At 41.3% G+C, this 21790-nt stretch overlaps 1 protein-coding gene across 1 annotated transcript in view; it reads left to right on the top strand.

Moving 5' to 3' along the window:
* NLRP13 (NLR family pyrin domain containing 13) overlaps positions 1–21790 on the top strand; it is a 39858-nt gene that overhangs the window by 2455 nt on the left and 15613 nt on the right. The window contains exons 2-5 of the mRNA XM_025368822.1: positions 5360–5428; positions 6415–6483; positions 7075–7140; positions 17969–19556. Coding sequence (XP_025224607.1) covers positions 5360–5428; positions 6415–6483; positions 7075–7140; positions 17969–19556 — 1792 coding nt within the window. The remainder of the gene's footprint in view (positions 1–5359; positions 5429–6414; positions 6484–7074; positions 7141–17968; positions 19557–21790) is intronic.

The raw sequence follows: 21790 nt of genomic DNA, 5'->3' as shown, positions 1-21790 counted from the left end.
TTTCATATCAGAACCCCAGGTACTGGGCGTTCTGAGTCATACAAGTTCGGGCTTTGTGTATCTTCCGGTGGGCAGGAGGATGGAATGGAAACTAGAACACCACTCCACCCTCTTTTTCCCTGTCCCTCTCATTTTTAAAGCCTTCAGATATTCTTGTTTGTAATAGGCAGATATAAAGCAGAAAACTAGGGAATGCGATTTAGAATTTTTTTTTTTTTTTTACTGTCTTAATTTCTTTTTTTTAAAATATACTTTAAGTTCCGGGGTACATGTGCAGAATGTGCAGTTTTGTTATATAGGTATACACATGCCATTGTGGTTTGCTGCACCCATCAACCCATCATGTACATTAGGTATTTCTCCTAATTCTATCCCTCCCCTAGCCCCCCACCCACTGACAGGCCCAGTGTGTGATGTTCCCCTCCCTGTGTCAATATGTTCTCACTGTCTAGCTCCCACTTACGAGTGAGAACATATGGTGTTTGGTTTTCTGTTCTTGTGTTAGTTTGCTGAGAATGATTTCCAGCTTCATCTATGTCCCTACAAAGGACATGAACTCATCCTTTTTTATGGCTGCATAGTATTCCATGGTGTATATGTGCCACATTTTCTTAATCCAGTCTATTGTTGATGGGCATCTGGGTTGGTTCCAAGTCTTTGCTATTGTGAACAGTGCCACAATAAACATATGTGTGCATGTGTCTTTATAGTAGAATGATTTATAATCCTTTGGGTATATACACAGTGATGGGATTGCTGGGTCAAATGGTATTTCTAGTTCTAGATCCTTGAGGAATCACTACACTGTCTTCCACAATGGTTCAACTAATTTACACTCCCACCAACAGTGTAAAAGCGTTCCTATTTCTCCACATCCTCTCCAGCATCTGTTGTTTCCTGACTTAATGGTTGCCATTCTAACTGGCGTGAGATGGTATCTCAATGTGGTTTTGATTTGCATTTCTCTAATGACCAGTGATGATGAACTTTTTTTCATATGTCTGTTGGCTGCATAAATGTCGTCTTTTGAGAAGTATCTGTTCATATAATTCTCCCACTTTTCGATGGGGTTGGTTGTGTTTTTCTTGTAAATTTAATTTCTTTGTAGATTCTGGATATTAGCCCTTTCTCACATGGATAGATTGCAAAAATTTTCTCCCATTCTGCAGATTGCCTGTACACTCTGATGACAGTTTCTTTTGCTGTGCAGAAGCTCTTTAGTTCAATTAGATCCCATTTGTCAATTTTGGCTTTTGTTGCCATTGCTTTTGGTGTTTTAGTCCTGAAGAAAGGATATCAGAGATTGGAAATAGAGATTTAGAACTCTTAAATTCTGTTTCCAACCAAATATCTCTCTTTATAGAGTCCTGGAGAGAGGAATTTGCACAGAGAATGCTCTCAAAGGAAGAACTTTCTTTCTTGTTGCTGAGTTTTAAAAATATAAACTTAGTTTTTGGATACATAGTAGGTGTATATATTTATGGGGTATATGAGGTACTTTGAAACTGGCATGCATTGGGTAATAGTCACCAGGGGTAAATGGAGTGTCCATCACCTCAAACATTTATCCTGTTTCTTGTCACTAATTTTTTTTTAATTTAAACTTAAATTTTAAAAATTCTGCATGCATAGTAGGTATATATATGGGGTATATGAGATATTTTGATACTGGCATGCATTGCGTAATAGTCACAGGGGTAAATGGAGTGTCCATCACCTCAAGCATTTATCCTGTTTCTTGTCACTGATTTTTTTTAAATTCAAACTTAAATTTTAAAAATTCTGGATGCATAGCAGGTATATATATTTACGGGGTATATGAGATATTTTGATACTGGCATGCATTGGGTAATAGTCACAGGGGTAAATGGAGTGTCCATCACCTCAAGCATTTATCCTGTTTCTTGTCACTGATTTTTTTAAAATTTAAACTTACATTTTAAAAATTCTGGATACATAGTAGGTGTATCCATTTATGGGGTACGTGAGATATTGGGATAGAGGCCAGCGATGCCTCATAACCACATCAGGGTAGATGGGGTGTCCCTCCCCTCAAGCGTTTCTCCTTTGTTTCTTGTTGCTGATTCTGAATGGCAGCATCAACTTCCTGCCTGAAGGCTACAGGGCCGGGCGGGGCACATCAGAGAAGCCCCATTTCCCTGGTCCTTGTCTGGTTCCTACTTGGCCTTCTAAAGGCGTGGGTCATGTGGAAGATACCTCTCAAGCAGGAGAAAGCCCTGGGCCACATCCACCTCACCAGTCACGCAGGGGATGATAAAAGCCCGGCAGGTGGATCCTGTGGTTCTTAGTGCCCCGTTAGCCCCATCATCTAGGAAACTGTACCATGAGTATCTGAGTATCTCTGTACTTGACCAGTGCTGTGGGATATGCATTTGAGAGTGAGTTTGCGGACACACATGTGTATACAGGGACCCATGTACTGTCTTTTAGGGATTATTGGCTTAAGGGCTCAGGTTCTAGAGTCAGGATGCCTGGATTCAAAGGCTAGTTCCAGCTGACGAACGGTAACCTTGGACAAATGATCTTACCATGGGGCTGCAATTCTTTCTTAAACTGGGTGCACTGTTCCAATCTCTACATTTCTAGGGTGAAATGCTTAGAAGGCATTGGGCACGGAGAAGGAACTCCCATGTTAGTTGATCTTTGGGGTGGTTTTTTATCTGATAGCGTCACTTGCCCTGGTGGTTTATGAGTGATTGTTTAAGCATGGTGCCTCGCCAGCAGTATCAGAGCTGGGAGAGTGTCACCTCACTACACACACACCCTCCACCCCACCCAAGGATATGGTCTGCAAATTTGCAGTCGAAGAATCTATTTCTTCCACTGGTGGATCAGATGGTTCTTAGTGCCCTGTACACTGGCTTCCATAGGTGTACAAATGGAAGTCAGAATTGGGATTATTTTGAAAGGAATTAGACTTTATTTCATAGCCAAAAGAGAATAATCAAAGGCAAATGTGTCATAGTTTTAACTTTTTTTTTTTTTTTCCTAGATGGAGTCTTGCTCTGTAGCCCAGGCCAGAGTGCAGTGGCATGATCTTGGCTCACTGCAACTTCTGCCTCCAGGGTTCAAGTGATTCTCCTGCCTCAGCCCCCGTAGCTGGGATTACAAGCGCCTGCCACCATGCCCAGCTAATTTTTCTATTTTTATTAGAGACGGGGTTTCCGCACGCTGGTGAGGTTGGTCCCAAACTCCTGACCTCATGATCTGCCTGCCTCAGTCTCTCAAAGTGCTGGGAGTACAGGTGTGAGCCAACGTGCTGGGCTGGTTTTTACCTTTTATACTTAAATCTATTCTCTCCTTTGGGTTGGTTTTTTTTTTTTTTTTTTTCTCCTGAATAAGGTGTAAAGTTTAGGTTGCCATCCCTTTTCTTTTCTTTATTTTTTCCATGTATAGATATCCACTGGCTCCAGCACCGTTTGTTGAAAAGAACTTTCTCTATTGAATTGCTTCTGCAACTTTGTCAAAAATCATCTGGCCATGCCTGGGTAGAATTCATACTTTTCAAAGTTATTTCGTTATATACATAAACATTTAAACGTTTAAAAGTACTCTATATTCTTCCTGCATTGCATTTTTAATTATGTAGGAATCACTTCCCACTAAAGCATTTTTTGGGGGCAACCTTGAAGACAAGGCCAAACTTTCCCCCACCATCCTCCACATTGGCAGTGAGGTTTAACACATGCAATGGGAACAGGGACCACACTGACTTAAGTGCATATTTATGTGTAAACCACCCGTGCTTCCCTCCATTCAGGGGTGGCTAGGATTAGGATAAAGACCCTACTAAGTAAATCGATGGGGCCTGGGGGAGTAATGCTGGGTGTAGGAAGAATAGGCTGGTGATCTAAAAACATGCTCCTCTGGCATTTAAAACATACTCAGATAAGTGCGCCTCACCAGAGAATGGAGGAATACCTAGGCCTGGTGAGGGACCAGTGGAACGTCCATACACCTGCTCTTTGCTATTTCTTCATGTCCTTGCAAAGTTCCCTAAGCATTAGGGAGAATAAGCAAAAACTTACTAATTTTTAACCTTTGTTTTCTCTTTGAAGCCATGTACTGGTCCTGCTAGGCTGTTCATCTAGAACAGCGTGGCTCTTATGACAGGTGGTCCCCGCTAAATCTAGAGTCTTCATCTATTAAGACCCAGATGGTGATGCCTGATCCTTGACAGTAAAGCTATCACCTGGAAGGCTCACAGCGTTGGATTCGTTTGCAACAGAGGAATGCCACGTGTCAGACAGTTGGCTTTTGGATAAACCAGAGCCAGCAACGGGGGAAAATCGTCTACTTTTCTTCTGCTTGGGTTATGCCTAGCAAAAGGTTCCTACTTGGGTTCCCTGCTTCTAGGAGGTTTAGAACTCAGGACAGATTTCAGCTTGAATATATGGACATAGGACTCAGACTCCATAGGTAGGGTTTGTAGAGCTTCAGAGAGCTGGGATTCTTTGACCTAGGCGACCATGGTTAGAGAAGGATGGATTCTTGTTCTCTAAAGGAACATGGAACATCTGGAGGAAGTACAGGACTCAGCTTGCTAACCAGAACAAGCCATGTAAACAGTGACAGTCAGTGGAGTTGTAAATATTAGAGCCATGTCTCTTTAGATGCAAATCCCTTATAAGGTATTGGCCCATAGCAACTATGTACTACACAGTAAAATGAGTTTGGCCACTGAGTCATAGACGAAGTCTTCTAGCTCACGAGGAAGGGGGACATTCAGAGTGGTGATGGTGCAGCAAATTGAGGGACTTGGTTTGAACCCAATTCTTGGTGCTTTTATTCCTATGGTATTTTATTCCAAAGATATTAGAGCGGCTTCTCTGTGTGGGGTACTGTTCTACACATTTGGGATGAATCCATGAACAGACTAGCCATCTCCCTAGACAGGCAATAGACATAATACATAAATCACATGGTGTGTTGAAATGTGACAAGTGCAAATGTGGAGGATAAGGCAGATGGGGAGAGGCTAAGGTATGTGATTAAAGATATAGGTGGTAGTCATAATCAGGCTTATCAGGCACCATTGTGGAAGTGAGATTTGAGTAGAGCCTTGAGAGTGAACTAAGCAGATGTCTGGGGATCCAGGCAGCGGGGAGGGCTGGAGCCAAGGACCTGAGGCAGGAATGTGCTTAGCGTGTGCTGTGGACTTTCCCGAGTGCACACTGCATCTTCAGTTGGGCTAATGGAGCTTGAGAAAACTGAAGGAATCAGACCTTCAACCTCCAGTTTGTCATAGAAGGAGTTGGTTCTACTGAGAGCCTCCATTATTGCTGGTCCATTTTCAGTCTGGGTTATTTTCACATGTCATCATCACTGTTTGTTTCAGGGAATGTGCAGACCCAGGAGCTCCAAGGTCCAACCCAAGAAGACGTGGAGATGCTCGAAGCAGCAGCAGGTGTGTACACTACTTTAAGTTGATCACGGACAGGTTGCTTGATGGAGTACTCGTTTCACTGGTCCACATCCGCTGCCTACTCTGAAATTTCTTGAGTTTATAGTGCATAAAAAATTAAAAACTTTCCAACTAATTCTTTCAGTATTGCTTATTAAATAATAACTTACTGTAAACTGGGCATACTGATTGCTCCAGTCTCTTCAATCCCATTTGCCATAGAAAAAGTTGGTTCTACTGGGGGCTTCTGTTATTGCTGGCCCATTTTCAGTCTGGGGTACTTTCATATCTCATCATCCCTGTTGATTTCAGGGAACGTGCAGACCCAGGGATGCCAAGATCCAAACCGGGAAGAATCAGAGGAGCTAGAAGAAGAAACAGGTGTATATACTACTTTATGTCAGTAATCAACAGGTTGCTTGATGGAGTACTCGTTTCATTGGTACACATTTGCTGCCTACGCTGAAATTTCTTGAATTTATAGTACATAAAAAAATTAAAAACTCTTTCCATCTAGTTCTTCCAGTATTTCTTATTAAATAATAACTTACAGTCAGGCAAGAAGGCTCATGCCTGTAATCCCAGCACCTTGGGAGGCTGAGGCAGGCGGATCATTTGAGGTGAAGAGTTCGAGACCAGCCTGGCCAACATGGTGAAACCCCATCTCTACTAAAAACACAAAAATTAGCCAGGCCTGGTGGGTGCCTGTAATCTCAGCTACTCGGGAGGCTGAGGCAGGAAAATCACTTGAACCCGGAAGGTGGAGATTGCAGTGAGCTGAGATTGCACCACTGCACTCCAGCCTGGGCGACAGAGTGAGACTCTGTCTCAAAAAATAAATAAAAAATATAAACTAGGCATTCTGATTCTTCCAGTCACTTCAATCCCATTGGCCACAGAAAAAGTTGGTTCCACTGGGGACTTCTGTTCCTGCTGGCCCATTTTCAGTCTGGGGTACTTTCATATCTCATCGTCACCGTTTATTTCAGGGAACATGCAGACCCAGGGATGCCAAGATCCAAACCAAGAAGAACCAGAGGAACTAGAAGAAGAAACAGGTGTGTACCTTACTTTGTCAATAACTGACAGGTTGCTTGATGGAGCACTCGTTTCATTGGTCCACGTTTGCTGCCTACGCTGAAATTTCTTGAATTTATGGTACATAAAAATATTTTAAGTTCTTTCCATCTAGTTCTTCCAGTATTTATTAAATAATAACTTATGGCTGGGCAGAGTGGCTCATGTGTATAATCCCAGCACTTTGGGAGGCCAAGGCGGGCAGGTCACCTGAGGTCAGGAGTTCGAGACCAGCCTGGCCAACATGGTGAAACCCCATCTCTACTAAAAATACAAAAATCAGCCGGGCCTGGTGGTGTATGCCTGTAATCCCAGCTACTCAGGAGGCTGAGGCAGGAGAATCTCTTGAACTTGGGAGGCAAAGGTTGCAGTGAGCCAAGATGGTACCACTGCACTCTAGCGTGGGTGACAGAGCGAGACTCCATCTCTTAAATATAAACTGTGCGTTCCGATTCCTCCAGTCTCTTCACTCTCAAGTTTGCCATAGAGTTGGTTCTACTGAGAGCCTTTATCATTGTGGCCCATTTTCAGTCTGGGGTATTTTCATATCTCATCATCACTGTTTATTTCAGGGAATGTACAGGTCCAGGGATGCCAAGATCTAAACCAAGAAGAACCAGAGATGCTAGAAGAAGCAGGTGTGTACACTACTTTATGTTGGTAATGGACAGGTTGCTCGATGAGCACTGGTTTCACTAGGTCCAGAGTAGAGTTGCCTCCTACTGACATTTTCTTCAATTTATGGTATGCAAGAAATTAAAAGCTCTTCCCAACTACTTCTTCCAGTACAATTTATTGAAAAATGCCGGGTCTAATCCACAGACCCTGGCCGAATGATGGATGAAAAAATGCACTCAGACACAGATATCCAGCAAAAGAGCAGGCTAGGGGACTGGGCTGCCCAGACACGGAGGAGGGTGCTGTAAAGAGTTAGCAGCTGTGGCCCTGACAAGCTGGCATTGCGGCATTTATTTAGAACAGATTTAATGACAAAGGCCTTGAGTCAACACACTTGTGGGCAATTCACATGGTCATGCCCCACCCCTGCACATGGGTGATGAAAGGCTGTGTTTCTGGAGACATGATAAACAAGCTATTAAGATAAACTCCCCTGCATTCTTTTGTACCTACTTCTTACCCTTTGCCCCGGGGTAAGAACCACTGCCTTCAACTCATTTTTAGCTGAAGCTTTGCAACCCCCCCGCACCCCACTGCCTTCCAAGGTTTGCGTTTTTCCTACAATTTCTCCCACCACCCTGACCAATCTCCTACAGAAAAATAGGTTACTATAAACTGGATTATCTGCTTTTCCTGCAGGTTCTCACACACTGGTGTCTGCTTCTGGACTTTGTGCTTTTGTTAAATAACTGATATTGAGGTATTGAGGTTACCTATTAACAGGGGAATTAATAGGCATCTGTAGTTTTTGTGTCAGTGGCCCTATGGAGATTTTCACACTGAGAAAGTAAAACACACATTCTAGTACTCAGTTTAGTTTTATCAAAGAAATACCTGTGCATGTATGCAAGCCCCAAAGAGTCACAGAAACAGAACTTGTAATGCAAACCATCAATCCTCCAGGCCAGCTCTTGAGGTCTGCTCTACTCTTGGGGGCTACTTCTGATATTTGTTTCTATGGTCCTAAATGATTCATATTTCCTGCTATTTCTTAGTTTTCCAATCAGTTATCTACTGACTTCTTGTCATGGTAGGTATCTCTCTTTCCTTCTATCCTCCCATAACATCATTTCTCCTGTGTGTGACAGCATTAGCATTCAGTATCCTGGGCCTATAAATTGATGCTGAGTCTTGCAATGGAGGTTGTGTGCTGCAGTAGTTTCCTAGGGCCACTGTTAACCAATTGTATGACAAACTGGATAGCTTAAAACAAATCTGGGCACGATGGCTCACGCCTGTAATCCCAGCACTTTGGGAGGCTGAGGCAGGCAGATCACGAGGTCAAGAGATGGAGACCATCCTGGCCAACATGGTGAAACCCCATCTCTACTAAAAATACAAAAATTAGCTGGGCTTGGTGGCATGTACCTGTAGCCCCAGCTACTCGGGAGGCTGAGGCAGGAGAATTGCTTCAACCTGGGAGGCGGAGCTTGCAGCGAGCTGAGATCGTGCCACCACACTCCAGCCTGGTGACAGAACAAGACTCCATCTCAAAAAAACAAAAACAAACAAACAAACAAAAACCAAAAACAAAAAAAACAACAAAAACCAACAAAACAGCTCTTTGAGAGGCCAAATGATATGGTTTGGCTGTGTCCCCACCCAAATCTCATCTTGAATTGTAGCTCCTGTAATTCCCATGTGTCATGGGAGGGGCCTGATGGGAGGTAACTGATTCATGGGGTGGGTCTTTCCTTTGCTGTTCTCATGATAGTGAATAAGTCTCCAGAGACCTGATGGTTTTATAAAGGGGCATTCCCCTGCACGTGCCCTCTCACCTCCCAGCATGTAAGTCGTGTCTTTGCTCCCGCTTCACCTTCCGCCATGATTGTGAGGCCTCCCCAGCCATGTGGAACTGTGAGTCCATCAAACTTGTTTTCCTTTATAAATTACCCAGTCTTGGGTATGTCTTTATTAGCAATGTGAGAACAGACTAATACATCAAATAACTGAAATCAAGGTGTTGGTAGAAAGGCTCTAGGGGGAAGATCTGTTCTGGTCTCTTCCAGCTATGGTGGCTGCCGGTATTTCTTGGGTTGTGGCCTCATGACTCTCATCTCCACCTCTGTGGCCTCATTGCCACCTGCTATGTCTTTTCCTCTGGGTGTCTGTGCCTCATCTCCCTCTGCTCCTACATTAGGAGGATATCGTGCAATTGTATTAGCCACCCCACCTCCACCAGATAATCCAGGATAAGTTCCTCTTCTCCAGATCCTTAATCATTTTTCTGGGATCACATCGAGTAATTATTCTTTTGCCATATACCTTTGTATGGATACGTCATGGTTTATATTTAACCTTTTCCTGTTGACAGAAATCTAGGCTTCCAGGCTTTTTTAAAAACTTTAAGCAATACTTTGATAAATGTCCATATCATATTGTGCATATCCATAAATATTTCTGTAGAAGACAGTCTTAAAGTAGGACTCCTAGACAAAAAGATATATATAATCTAAAGTTTATAGTCAAATTGATCCACTAAAAGGCTGTAAAAAAATGTCATCCACTGTGATATTGTGGGTGTCTTTTTCCTTCCAACTATCAATAAAAATTCTTTCAAATATTTGCCAAATTAATAGAAATATCATCTTGACTCAATACATACTTTGCATTCCATTTTGTTACATGGATATATCGTGTAGTGGTAAAGTCTGAGCTTTTGGTGGAGCCATCACCTGAATCGTCTGCATTGTACCTATTAAAGGAATTTTTCATCCCTCAATTCCCTCCTACCTTCCCACCCTTCTGGGGTCCAATGTCTATTCCATTGTATATGTACATGTGTACACATTATTTAGCTCTGACTTATAAGTGAGAACATGTGGTATTTGTTATCCTGTGTCGGACTTACTTCACTTAAGATAATGGCCTCCGCTTCTATCCATATTGCTGAAAAATACATTATTTTTTATGAATACTCTTCATGTGTATACACACACCACATTTATCCAACCATCCATTAGTAGACACTTAGGCTGATTCCATATCTTTGCTATTGTGAATATTGCTGCAATAAGCACAGGAGTGCAGGTATCTTTGATTTTTTTTTTTTTCTTAGAGTAGATACCCAGTAGTGAGATTGCTAGATCAAATGGTAGTTCTATTTTTAGTTCTTTGAGAAATCTAATATTTTCATAGATTTTTGTACTAATTTACTTTCATACCAACAGTGTACAAGTGTTCTATTTTCTCTGAATCTTTGCGAACATTTGGGTTTTTTGACAGAGGCTTTAATTTGCATTTCTCTGCCTAGTGGTAATGAGTATTTTTTTAATGCTTCTTGACTATTTGTATGTTTTCTCTTTAAAAATGTCTGCTCATGTTCTTTCTCTATTTTTTAATGGGATTATTTTGTTTAAACTGAGTTCCTTGTAGGTTCTGGATATTAGCCCTTTGAATGTGTACTTTGCAAATATTTTCTTCTATCCTGCAGGATATCTGTTCACTTCATTACTTCTTCTGCTGTGTAGACACTTTTTAATTAAATCACATTGGTTTATTTTTGTTTTTCTTGCATTTGCTTTTGAGGTCTTAGTCATGAATTCTTTGCCAAGGCCAATGTCCAGAAAAGTTTTCCTTAGATTTTCTTCTAGGATTTTTACAGGGTCTTACATTTAAATCTTTATTCCGTCTTGAGTTAGCTTTTGGATATGGTGAGAGACAGGGTCCAGTTTTATTCTCCTGCATGTGGCTAGCCAGCTTTCCCAGCACCATTTATTGAACAGACTGCCCTTTCCCCAGTGTATGTTTTTATTGACTTTGTGGAAGATCAGCTAGCTGTAGATATATAGCTTTATTTCTGGTCTCTCTATTCTGTTACATTGATCTATATGTTTATTTTTGTACTAGTACCATGCTGTTTTGTTTACTATATCCTGGTAGTATAATTTGAAGTCAGGTAATGTGATGCATACAGATTTGTCCTTTTTGCTTCTGATTGTTTTGGCTATTAGGGCTCTTTCTTGGTTCCATAAGAATTTTAGGATTGTTTTCTCTAATTCTGTGAAACATGTCACTGGGAGTTTGATAGGAATTGCATTGAATCAATATATTGGAAAGTATGGTCATCTCAATGACATTTATTCTTGTGATCCATGAACATTACTTGTGTCATCTATAATCTCTTAAGTTTTTTGTAGTTTTCCTTGTGGAGATCTTTCACTTCTTTGGTTGAACATTCCTAGGTGTTTTTTTTGTTTTGTTTTGTTTTGTTTTTTACGCTATTGTAAATGGATTGCCTTCTTAATTTGGTCCTCAGCTTGGTCGTTATGGTATTTAGAAAGGCTACTGATATTTCTACATTGATTTGTTTTAATACTAAAACTTTATGAATTCATTTATCAAATCTAGGAGTCGTTCGAAGGAGTTTTTAGCATTTTCTAGATAAAAGATCATATTATCAACAGATAATTTGGCTTCTTCCTTTCCAATTTAGATACCTTTTATTTCTTTCTCTTGCCTGATTGCTCTGACTATGACTGTCAGTACTGTATTGAATAGGAGTGGCGAAAGTCGGCATCCTTGTCTTGTTTCAGTTCTTGGGGAGACTGTTTTCAACTTTTTCCCATTCAGTATAATGTGGGTTGTGGGTTTGTCATATATGGCTTTTATTAATTTGACATATGTTCCTTTTGAAGCTTAGTTTGTTGAGGGTTTTTAATGAAGGGATGCTGAATCTTACCAAATGCTTCTATGCATCTATGGAGATGATCATATGGTTTTGTTTTTAATTCTGTTTATGTGGTGAATCACATTTATTGATTTGTAAGTGTTGAACCGTCCTTGTATTCCTGGATTAAAACCTACTTGGTCATGGTGTATTATCTTTTTTATATATTGTTGGATTCAGTTTTCTGGTATTGTTGAAGATTTTTACACTTACGTTCATCAGGGATAGTGGTCTGTAATTGTCTTTTTGTGTCCTTGTTGAGCTTTGGTATCAGGATGATACTGGCTTCATAAAAGGAGTTAGCGGGTACTCCCTCCTCTTCAACATTTTTTTCTGCAACAGTTTCAGTAGGATTGGTACTGGTTCTTTTTTGTGTGTCTTGTACAATTTGGTTGTAAAATACATCTGGTACTGGGATTTTTTTTGTTAATTATTTTAAAAATTACTGATTCACTCACTCCTTGTTTTTGATCTGTTCAGGATTTATATTGATTCAATCTTGGTAGGTTGTATGTTCCCAGAAATTTATTCCTTCTTCGTTTTTTAGTTTGAGTATAGAGTTGTCCATAGTAGTCTCTGATCTTTGTTTCTGTGGTATCAGTTGTAATGTTTCCTTCTTCATTTCTGATTGAGTTTGTTTAATCTTCTCTTCATTCATTAGTTAGTATAGCTAGCCATCTATCAATCTTGTTTACCTTTTAAAGTAACCAACCTTTGGTTCTATTGATCCTCTGTATTGTTATTTTGGTCTCTATTTCTGCTCTGATTTGTTATTTTTCTTCTAGCTTTGGGTTTGATTTGTTCTTACTCTTTTTTCTTTGAGTTGCATTGTTAGGTTGTTCATTTGTATTTTTTTTTTAATGTAAGCATTTAATGTTATAAACTTCTTAAAACTGATTTCGCTGTATCAGAGGTTTTGATGTGTCTCCATTTTAGTTTCAAAAAACTTAATTTCTGTCTTAATTTTGTCATTGACCTAAAGATTGTTTAGGAGCAGTTGTTTAATTTCCATGCATTTGCATAGTTTTGGGAGTTTGTCTTGAGATTGATTTCTAGTTTTATTTCACTGTAGTCTGAGAAGATACTTGATACAATTTCAATTTTTAAAAAATTTATTGAGCCCTGTTTTGTAGCCTAACATATGGTCTATTTCAAGGAATGTTCCATGAACTGATGAAAAGAATGTATATTCTGCAGTTGTTGAGTAGAAGGTTCTGTAAATGTGTGTTAGGTTCATTTGGTCTAAAGTCCAATTTAAATTCAGACTTCCTTTGTTTATTTTCTGTCTTGATCTGTCTAGTGCTGTTAGTGGGGTGACAAAGTCTCCCACTATTATTGTTGTTTTGCTGTCTTTAGGTCTAGTATTTGTTTTATGAATCTAGGTACTCTGATACGGATTTATATATATTTAGGATTGTTATATCTTCTTGAATTGATCCTTTTATCATTATATAATAACCTTCTTTGCCTTTTCTTAAGCTATTGCTGGTTGAAAGTCTCTTTCAATTAATATAAGTATAGCTACTCCAGTTTGCTTTTTGTGAAGCAAAGGGGGAAAAGTGGAATCTTTTTCTAACCTTTTACCTTCAGTCTATAGTGAAGTAAGATGAGTTTTTTTAAAAGCAACATATATTTGGCTTATGTTTTAAAATCTATTCTTCCAATTTATATCTTTTAAGAAGAGCATTTAATCCATGTATGTTGAAGGTTAATATTGATATATGACCTTTTTTTCCAGTTACAATGTTGATTTCTAGTTGCTTTGCAGATTTTTGTTGTTGTTCCTTTTCTTTGTGATTTGATGGAATTCTGTCATGTTATCATTTGATTTCTTTCTCCTTTGTGTAATTGCTTTATAAGACTGGTGTATTCCATACTTTTGTGTGTTTTTATGATGGCAAGTATCAACCTTTTATTTCCATGTTTAGAACTCCTTCCATTATTTCCTGTAGTACAAGTCTAGTGGTGACAAATTCCCTCACTGTTTGCTTGTCTGAGAAAGACTTTATTCATTTATAAAGCTTATTGTAGAAGGATACAATAACTTGGGGTTAACAGTTTTTATTTCTTTAAACAAAACACCTTTGAAAATAGAATTCCAATTCCTTCTAGCTTGTAAGTTTTCTGCTGAGAAGTCTGCTGTTAGTCTGATGGGATTTGCTTCATAGGTGACTAGATTCTTTTATTGATTTTAGGAAGTTTTTTCCTTCACATTAAACTTAGTCTGATGAATAAATATCATAGTGAGGACCTACTTGCAATGCATTTTTTTGAAGTTCATTAAGCCTCTTATATCAGGATGCCTAGATCTCTTGCCAGAGTAGGGAAGTTTTTCTCAATTATTACCACAACAGGTTTTTAAAACTTTTTGCTTTTTCTTCTCCCTCAGGAATACCTATGATTCATAGGTTCAGACATTGTATGTAGTCCCATACCTTTCGAAGGCTTTGTTCATTTTTTTAAATCTTGTTTATTTTTGTCTGACTAAATTAATTTGAAAGTCCTTCAAGTTCTGAGATTCTTTCTGCTTCTTTGTCTAATCTGTTGTTGAAATTTTCAGCTATATTTTGTAACTTCAATGAATTTTCACTTCCAGAAGTTTTGTTTTATTTTTCTCTCAAATCTCTTTGGTGAATTTCTCATTCATATCCTGAATTTATTTTCTGATTTCTTTGAACAGATTTTATGATTTATCTTGGATCTCACTGAGCTTCTTTAAAATATTTTAAATTATTTATCTGGCATTTTTTACATTTTCATTTTGGTTAGGGTCCATTGGTTAGGATCCATTGCTAGAGAGTTAGTACAATCCTTTGGGGGTGTCATAACACCCTGAGTTTTTTCATATGCCAAGAATTGTACACTAGTTTCTTATGTGAAGAAACTATCACTTCTTATTTTTGCATTTACTGTTTAGATGGGACTATTTTTTTCCCTCGAGGATATGACTATAATGTATGTTTAGTAGGGTCATTTGGCTTTTCTGAGTGCTTTCATTGACAAAGACTCTGTATGAATTCCTTGGTTATAGACAGTATTAGTGCAGTGGCTTTCTTTTTTTTTTTTTTTTTTTTTTTTGAGACGGAGTCTCGCTGTGTCACCCAGGCTGGAGTGCAGTGGCGCGATCTCGGCTCACTGCAAGCTCCGCCTCCCGGGTTTACGCCATTCTCCCGCCTCAGCCTCCCGAGTAGCTGGGACTACAGGCGCCCGCCACCACGCCCGGCTAGTTTTTTGTATTTTTAGTAGAGACGGGTTTTCACCATGTTAGCCAGGATGGTCTCGATCTCCTGACCTCGTGATCCACCCGCCTCGGCCTCCCAAAGTGCTGGGATTACAGGGTTGAGCCACCGCGCCCGGCCAATGCAGTGGCTTTCTAAATGTGGTTTTAGTAGTGGTTTACTAGGTGTGTGTGTAGGCTCTTGGTCTCCTGTGGAGCCAGGTTGGTGAGGTCTTGAAGCTTATCTGGTTCCCAAGCACTGTTTACTTGTGTCAGCAGCTTTCATATTGTGTTGTGTAGTTTGACATCTAGTCCAGTAGATGACACTTGCAGGTTAGAGCCAGCTGCAGCAGTTGCAGTAGCTTTTATGCTTGATCTTTGTTCACCAGGAGAAACTTTCTTGTGCATCAGGCGATGGGCTGATCTGTGGAATGCATAGTGGCTCGGGCTTCATGATCAGTCATGGAGGGGTGGTAGTGAAGTTGGGTGCAGCTGGGCAAGGCAAGCCTATCCTAGCTGATCTCTGCTGGCCAAGTTGGCCTCTCTTCCTTTTTCTGTGCCCCAGCTTCTTCCTATGAGTTCACTGTTGGGCTCGAGTATTCTCTCCTGATACTCTATTTGAATTGTGATTATCTATTTGTTCTGTTTGTTTTTGAGACAGAGTCTTGCCCCATTGGCCAGGCTGGAGTATAGTGATACGATCTTGGCTTGCTGCAACCTCCACCTCCCTGGCTCAAGTGATTCTCCTGCCTCAGCCTCCTGAGTAGCTGGGATTACAGGCGCCCGCCACCACGCCTGGCTACTTTCTGTATTTTTAGTAGAGATGGGGTTTCACCACGTTGGTCAGGCTGGTCTTGAACTCCTGACCTCAGGTGATCCACCTGCCTCGGCCTCCCAAAGTGCTGGGATTACAGGCATGAGCCACCGCACATGGTTGTAATTACCTATTTGTAATTTTGGTTCTAAGAACTGGCACCCAATGTCTCTAGTCAGCCATCTCGAACCTCCTCAATCCACAACACTTACTTTTTCTTTGTGGTAAGAACACTTAAAATCTATTCTTTCTGAAATGCTGAACTATATAATACATTGTTATTAACTACAGTTACATTGCTATGCAATACATCACAGAACTCATTCCTCTTGTCTACCTGAAACTTTGTACCCTTTGCTCAAAATTTATCCTCTTCCTCTCTCCTTCCCCCACCCCATTCCCCAGCCTCTGGTAATCACCGTTATACTCTCTACTTCTGAGTTTCACTTTTTTAGATTCCACATACAAGTGGCATTTGTCTTTGTGTCTGGCTTATTTCACTTGGCAAGAAGAAATCAGTATGTCAGAGATTTTCACTCCCATGTTCATTGCAGCACTATTCACAATAGCCAAGATATGAAATCAACCTAGGTATCCATTAACAGATGAATGGATAAAGAAAATAAGGCCTATAGATGTAATAGAATACTATTCAGCCTTTAAAAAGAAGGAAATTGTATCATTTGTGACTATATGGATGAACCTGGATATTATGGTAAATGAAATAAGTCAGGCACAAAAAGGCAATTACTGCCCCATCTCACTAATATATGGGATCTAAAAAACTTAAACTCATAGAAGTAGAAAGTAGAATGGTGATTACCACTCATTCCTAATTTTTTTTACAGATATGTAATAGTTATATATCCTTATGGGGTATATTCTGCAAATACATTCTAGTCTACCAGGTGCCCACTTTCACTTAGATGAAGATAGTAGCAGCTTTCTGCCTGTTTTCCCTGCCTCCTTTCTTACACTGATGCATCATAATCTATTCTTTACAAAACCAGGAGCTTTAAAAAATTAGGGTGTCTCATTCCTTGGTTTTCGAAGCAAAGATATTCACGATCCAGCCTCCTACCACGTACCTTGGTCACTGTACTCTAGAATGCTCATTTCTGTCTCAGGATACTTAACAGGCCCCAGAAGGCCTCTAAGAACAGCTAGGCTCAATCCCTTCTCACCCCAGCCTCTCTAGATATGCTGGCTCTTCTGCTGTGACTGACCCCACAGTAGTCATTTTGGGAAGAAACCCAGGAATGGGAAGAATGGGAGAGACAAAGCCTTGATCTTCAGGGCAGCCTAGAGTCTAAGCCCTCACCAGCTGAAGCTGTATGGGCACAGGGACCTGGGAAACTGGCAGGCTCTACAGTTACCGGTTCCCTAGTGAGCTGGGTCAGTCTTCAGTGAGTGGGGGACTCTCATCTGTCCAAATCCCTTGTTGCCCTCAAGTGTTTCGAGGAAGTGAGATACAATCTCATAGCTGGTGAATGAGGAGGGCTCATGGGGCCCCCTCTATTGGCTAGAAGGTGTTTCTGGGATTCTGAGCTGATCAGAGAACGGGGTAGGCACCCTCAAGGGGCTTGCAGAAAAAATTCTGGGTAGGCATTCACCTTGGCTTTCCACCGTGTCTGAAAGGACTTCAGACTGACTTCTCTTCTGATGATTCTTCTCGACTCAGTGTATTTTCCTCTAGTGAGAGACTTCTCACTATGATCCCTTCTCTGCCCTCTCCTAAAGGTATTCTTGATCTCTTACATTGTTGTGTATTTTTCATTTGTGTATACCATCAAATTATTTAACTGTCTTCACCTTTTGCAATTTTTTTTTTCTTTTGAGACAGAGTCTCTGTCACCCAGGCTGGAGTGCAGTGGCACGATCTCGGCTCACGGCAAGCTCTGCCTCCCGGGTTCACGCCGTTCTCCTGCCTCAGCCTCCTTTTGTAACTTTCTACCACTGCATTCCCGCAAAACCTGGGAAGGCAGGGTTTATCTTATTCAAGTCTTTGGGGTAGGAACTTTGTAATTGAATCATTCCTAATTCTGAAACTTACTTTTACCGTTGTTCTCCCCCCTTCCCCATCTCTAGACCACAGAAGAAAATACAGAGAGAAGATGAAGGCTAAACTTTTGGAGACATGGGACAACGTCGATTGGCCTAAAGACCACGTATATATCCGTAATACATCAGAGGGTGAACATGAGGAACTGCAGCGCCTACTGGATCCTAAGAGGACTAGAACCCAGGCTCAGACGATAGTCGTGGTAGGGAAGGCAGGGGTTGGGAAGACCACCTTGGCAATGCAGGCTATGCTGCACTGGGTGAATGGAGTTCTCTTTCAGGAAAGATTCTCCTATGTGTTCTTTCTCAGCTGCCATAAAATAAGGTACATGAAAGAAACTAGCTTTGCTGAGTTGATTTCTTTGGATTGGCCCGATTCCGATGCCCCCATTGAAGAGTTCATGTCTCAACCAGAGAAGCTCCTGTTTATTATTGATGGCTTTGAGGAAATAATCATATCTGAGCCAAGCTCTGAGAGCTTGAATGATGGCTCACCATGTACAGACTGGTACCAGGAGCTCCCGGTGACCAAAATCCTACTCAGCTTGGTGAAGAAAGAATTGGTTCCCCTGGCTACCTTACTGATCACGATCAAGACCTGTTTTGTGATAGATCTTAAGCCCTCCTTAGTGAATCCCTGCTTTGTACAAATTACAGGGTTCACAGAGGAAGACCTGTGGGTATATTTCATGAGACACTTTGAAGACTCAAGGGAGGTTGAGAAAATCCTGCAACAGATAAGAAAAAACGAAAATCTCTTTCATTCCTGCAGTGCCCCCATGGTGTGTTGGACCGTATGTTCCTGTCTGAAGCAGTCGAAGGTGAGGTATTATGATCTCCAGTCAATCACACAGACCACCACCAGTCTGTATGCCTATTTTTTCTCCAACTTGTTCTCCACAGCAGAGGTGGATTTGGCAGATGAAAGCTGGCCAGGACAATGGAGGGCCCTCTGCAATCTGGCCATGGAGGGGCTATGGTCTATAAACTTCACGTTTGACAGAGAAGACACTGAGCTCGAGGGCCTGGAAGTGCCTTTCATTGATTGTCTCTACAAGTTCAATATTATTCAAAAAGGCAATGACTGTAGGGGTTGCATTACTTTCACCCACCTAAGTTTCCAGGAGTTTTTTGCAGCCATGTCCTTCGTGCTAGAGGAACCTAGAGAACTCCTTCCCCATTCCACGAAGCCACAAGAGATGAAGATATTACTGCGAGATGTCTTGCTTAACAAAGAAGCCTACTGGACTCCAGTGGTTCTGTTCTTCTTCGGTCTTTTAAAAAAAAACCTAGCAAGAGAACTGGAAGATGCGTTGCATTGTAAAATGTCTCCCAGGGTAATGGAGGAATTATTAAAGTGGGGAGAAGAGTTAGGTAAGGCTGAAAGTGCCTCTCTCCAATTTCATGTTCTACAACTTTTTCACTGCCTACACGAGTCCCAGGAGGAAGACTTGGCGAAGAAGATGCTGGGTCATATCTTTGAAGTTGACCTTAATATTCCGGGGGACGAAGAACTCCAAGCTTCTTCATTTTGCCTAAAGCACTGTAAAAGGTTAAATAAGCTAAGGCTTTCTGTGAGCAGTCACATCCTTGAAAGGGACTTGGAAATTCTGGAGTGAGTATTACAAACCATTTCTTTCTCAACTTTCTCCTATTTTCTCAGGCTCTGTGCAAATTCTTTCATGCAAAACCAGGGATGTGTTGTCGTTCTGTATTCATGCTTATTTCTGACCAGATGGTCTGGAGCAGCTCCAGCTTGAAAGAATATTGTCCTTTAGGCATCATCTAGTTTCCTAGCTAATTTAATTGATCTACTTACAGACAGATCTTTATATCTTAGACATACAATATGGAAGGTTTAAGTACCAGGCATTATGCTAAGACATCTACTCGTATGTAACTGAATGCCCATGACTGAGTGGTTATTAATTGGGTGTGGTGGCACATACCTGTGGTCCCAGACACTTGGGGACTGTGGTGGGAGGATTGCTTGAGCCAAGGAGGCAGTGGTTGCAGCGAGTGGAGATCACATCACTGCACTCCAGCCTGGGCAACAGAGTGAGACCCTGTCTCAAAAACAAAATAAAGAATAACCACCCCCCAGGTGAGGCTGATACACATTAAAATTTGAGAACCACTGCTCCACACATAGATACATTTTCCTTTGCTCATTTCTCTGTCTCCTTTTGCTACAGTGCTGAGTGCTGTCAACCCTCCCAATGGATCATGGGAACTAGGGGTGGTTTTGCAACCCCCGCCCCCCCACCCAACAGATCTAGGGAGCCAAAGACTTACCACAGATACTTGAGGTTGTAAGCTGAGTGTCTCAAAGCTTTAAGAATCAGGGGGATAGTCATTCCCAGCTCGTTAGAGCTGAAGTTCAGATGGGTCAGTTTGCTGTAACCCAGAAGGACAAGAATGAGGTCCTGCAAAACTAAGCTTATGATTTTTACTTCAGTAAGGGAGAGGATACCTTATAGAGTCTAGTCATGTCTTGGGAGCACGAAGTCGGAGGAGGACATGTATAGAGTTCTAGAACCTGAGCTGGATGATTTTTAAGGTGGGTGAGTTTTAGGGTGGGTAATGAAAGAGAATTGGTTTGGATTGGACAGAGTTTCAGATAATTGCCTTGCATTGATGGGCCAGAGTCTTGAAGCAAGTTTTGAAGATTAGCATGGGTCAGTAAGCCAGGAAGTTGGCTCCTAGTCTTATCTTCCAAGAGCAGCTCTTTCCTGGAGCAGGTAGTGAAGGTGTTTTTGTCCGATTTCAGTATTATTTGGCACAAAAACAGGCCTGTATGCTTCATCCGGGATGGCTGAGTACAGGGACATTAAACTGCACATTGATTTCAGTTTTCAATTCCTATCCTGGGGATATTCTGATTAAGAGATATGAGATGGGCCCCAGAAATCTTTATTTGAAAATGGACGTGTGTGTGCACAACCCCCCTGCCCCACCCCCACCCACCTCTGCCAAAACTGGAAACATGACTCTTAACAGTGCTGCAGCTGTGGGCCTGCGGGGTATAACTGCATATACCCTTTAGGTACTTAAGAAATGTTTCTTCTATTTTACTTCCCTCATCTCTTGTGAAATAAAAAGCTTGATTTATGACTTTAATACTCGATTACTCTTAACATTCAGAGCCCATTGCATTAGGAAATTTCTTTTTTTTTTTTTTTTTTTTTTGAGACGGAATCTTGCTCTGTTGCCCAGACTAGAGTGCATGGCACAATCTCAGCTCACTGCAACCTCTGCCTCCTGGGTTCATGCCATTCTCCTGCCTCAGTCTCCCGAGTAGCTGGGACTACAGGCGCCTGCCACCATACCCAGCTAACTTTTTGTATTTTTTAGTAGAGACAGGGTTTCACTGTGTTAGCCAGGATGATCTTGATTTCCTGACCTTGTCATCAGCCCACCTTGGCCTCCCAAAGTGCTGGGATTACAGGTGTGAGCCACTGTGCCCAGTCTTTTTTTTTTTTTTTTTTTTGAGACAGAGTCTCGCTCTGTCACTCAGTCTGGAGTACAATGGTGCGATCTCAGCTCACTACAACCTCCACCTCCCAGGTTCAAACCATTCTCCTGCCTCAGCCTCCCAAGTAGCTGGGATTACAGGCATGCACCGCTACGCCTGGTTAATTTTTGTGTTTTTAGTAGAGATGGGGCTTCACCACGTTGGCCATGGTGGTCTCAAACTCCGGACGTCAAGTGATCCTCCTGCCTTGGCCTCCCAAAGTGGTGGGATTACAGGCGTGAGCCACTGCACCCAGCCCCATTAGGAAAATTGTAATAATTTTGTTAGGGCTTCTTTCTGTGTCCCGTAGGTGGTGTTCCAGGTGCTGCTTGAGG

Source organism: Theropithecus gelada, chromosome 19, assembly GCF_003255815.1.
Source record: "Theropithecus gelada isolate Dixy chromosome 19, Tgel_1.0, whole genome shotgun sequence".
NCBI classification, from domain to species: Eukaryota; Metazoa; Chordata; class Mammalia; order Primates; family Cercopithecidae; genus Theropithecus; species Theropithecus gelada.
This window is presented reverse-complemented; position numbering and strand designations above follow the sequence as displayed.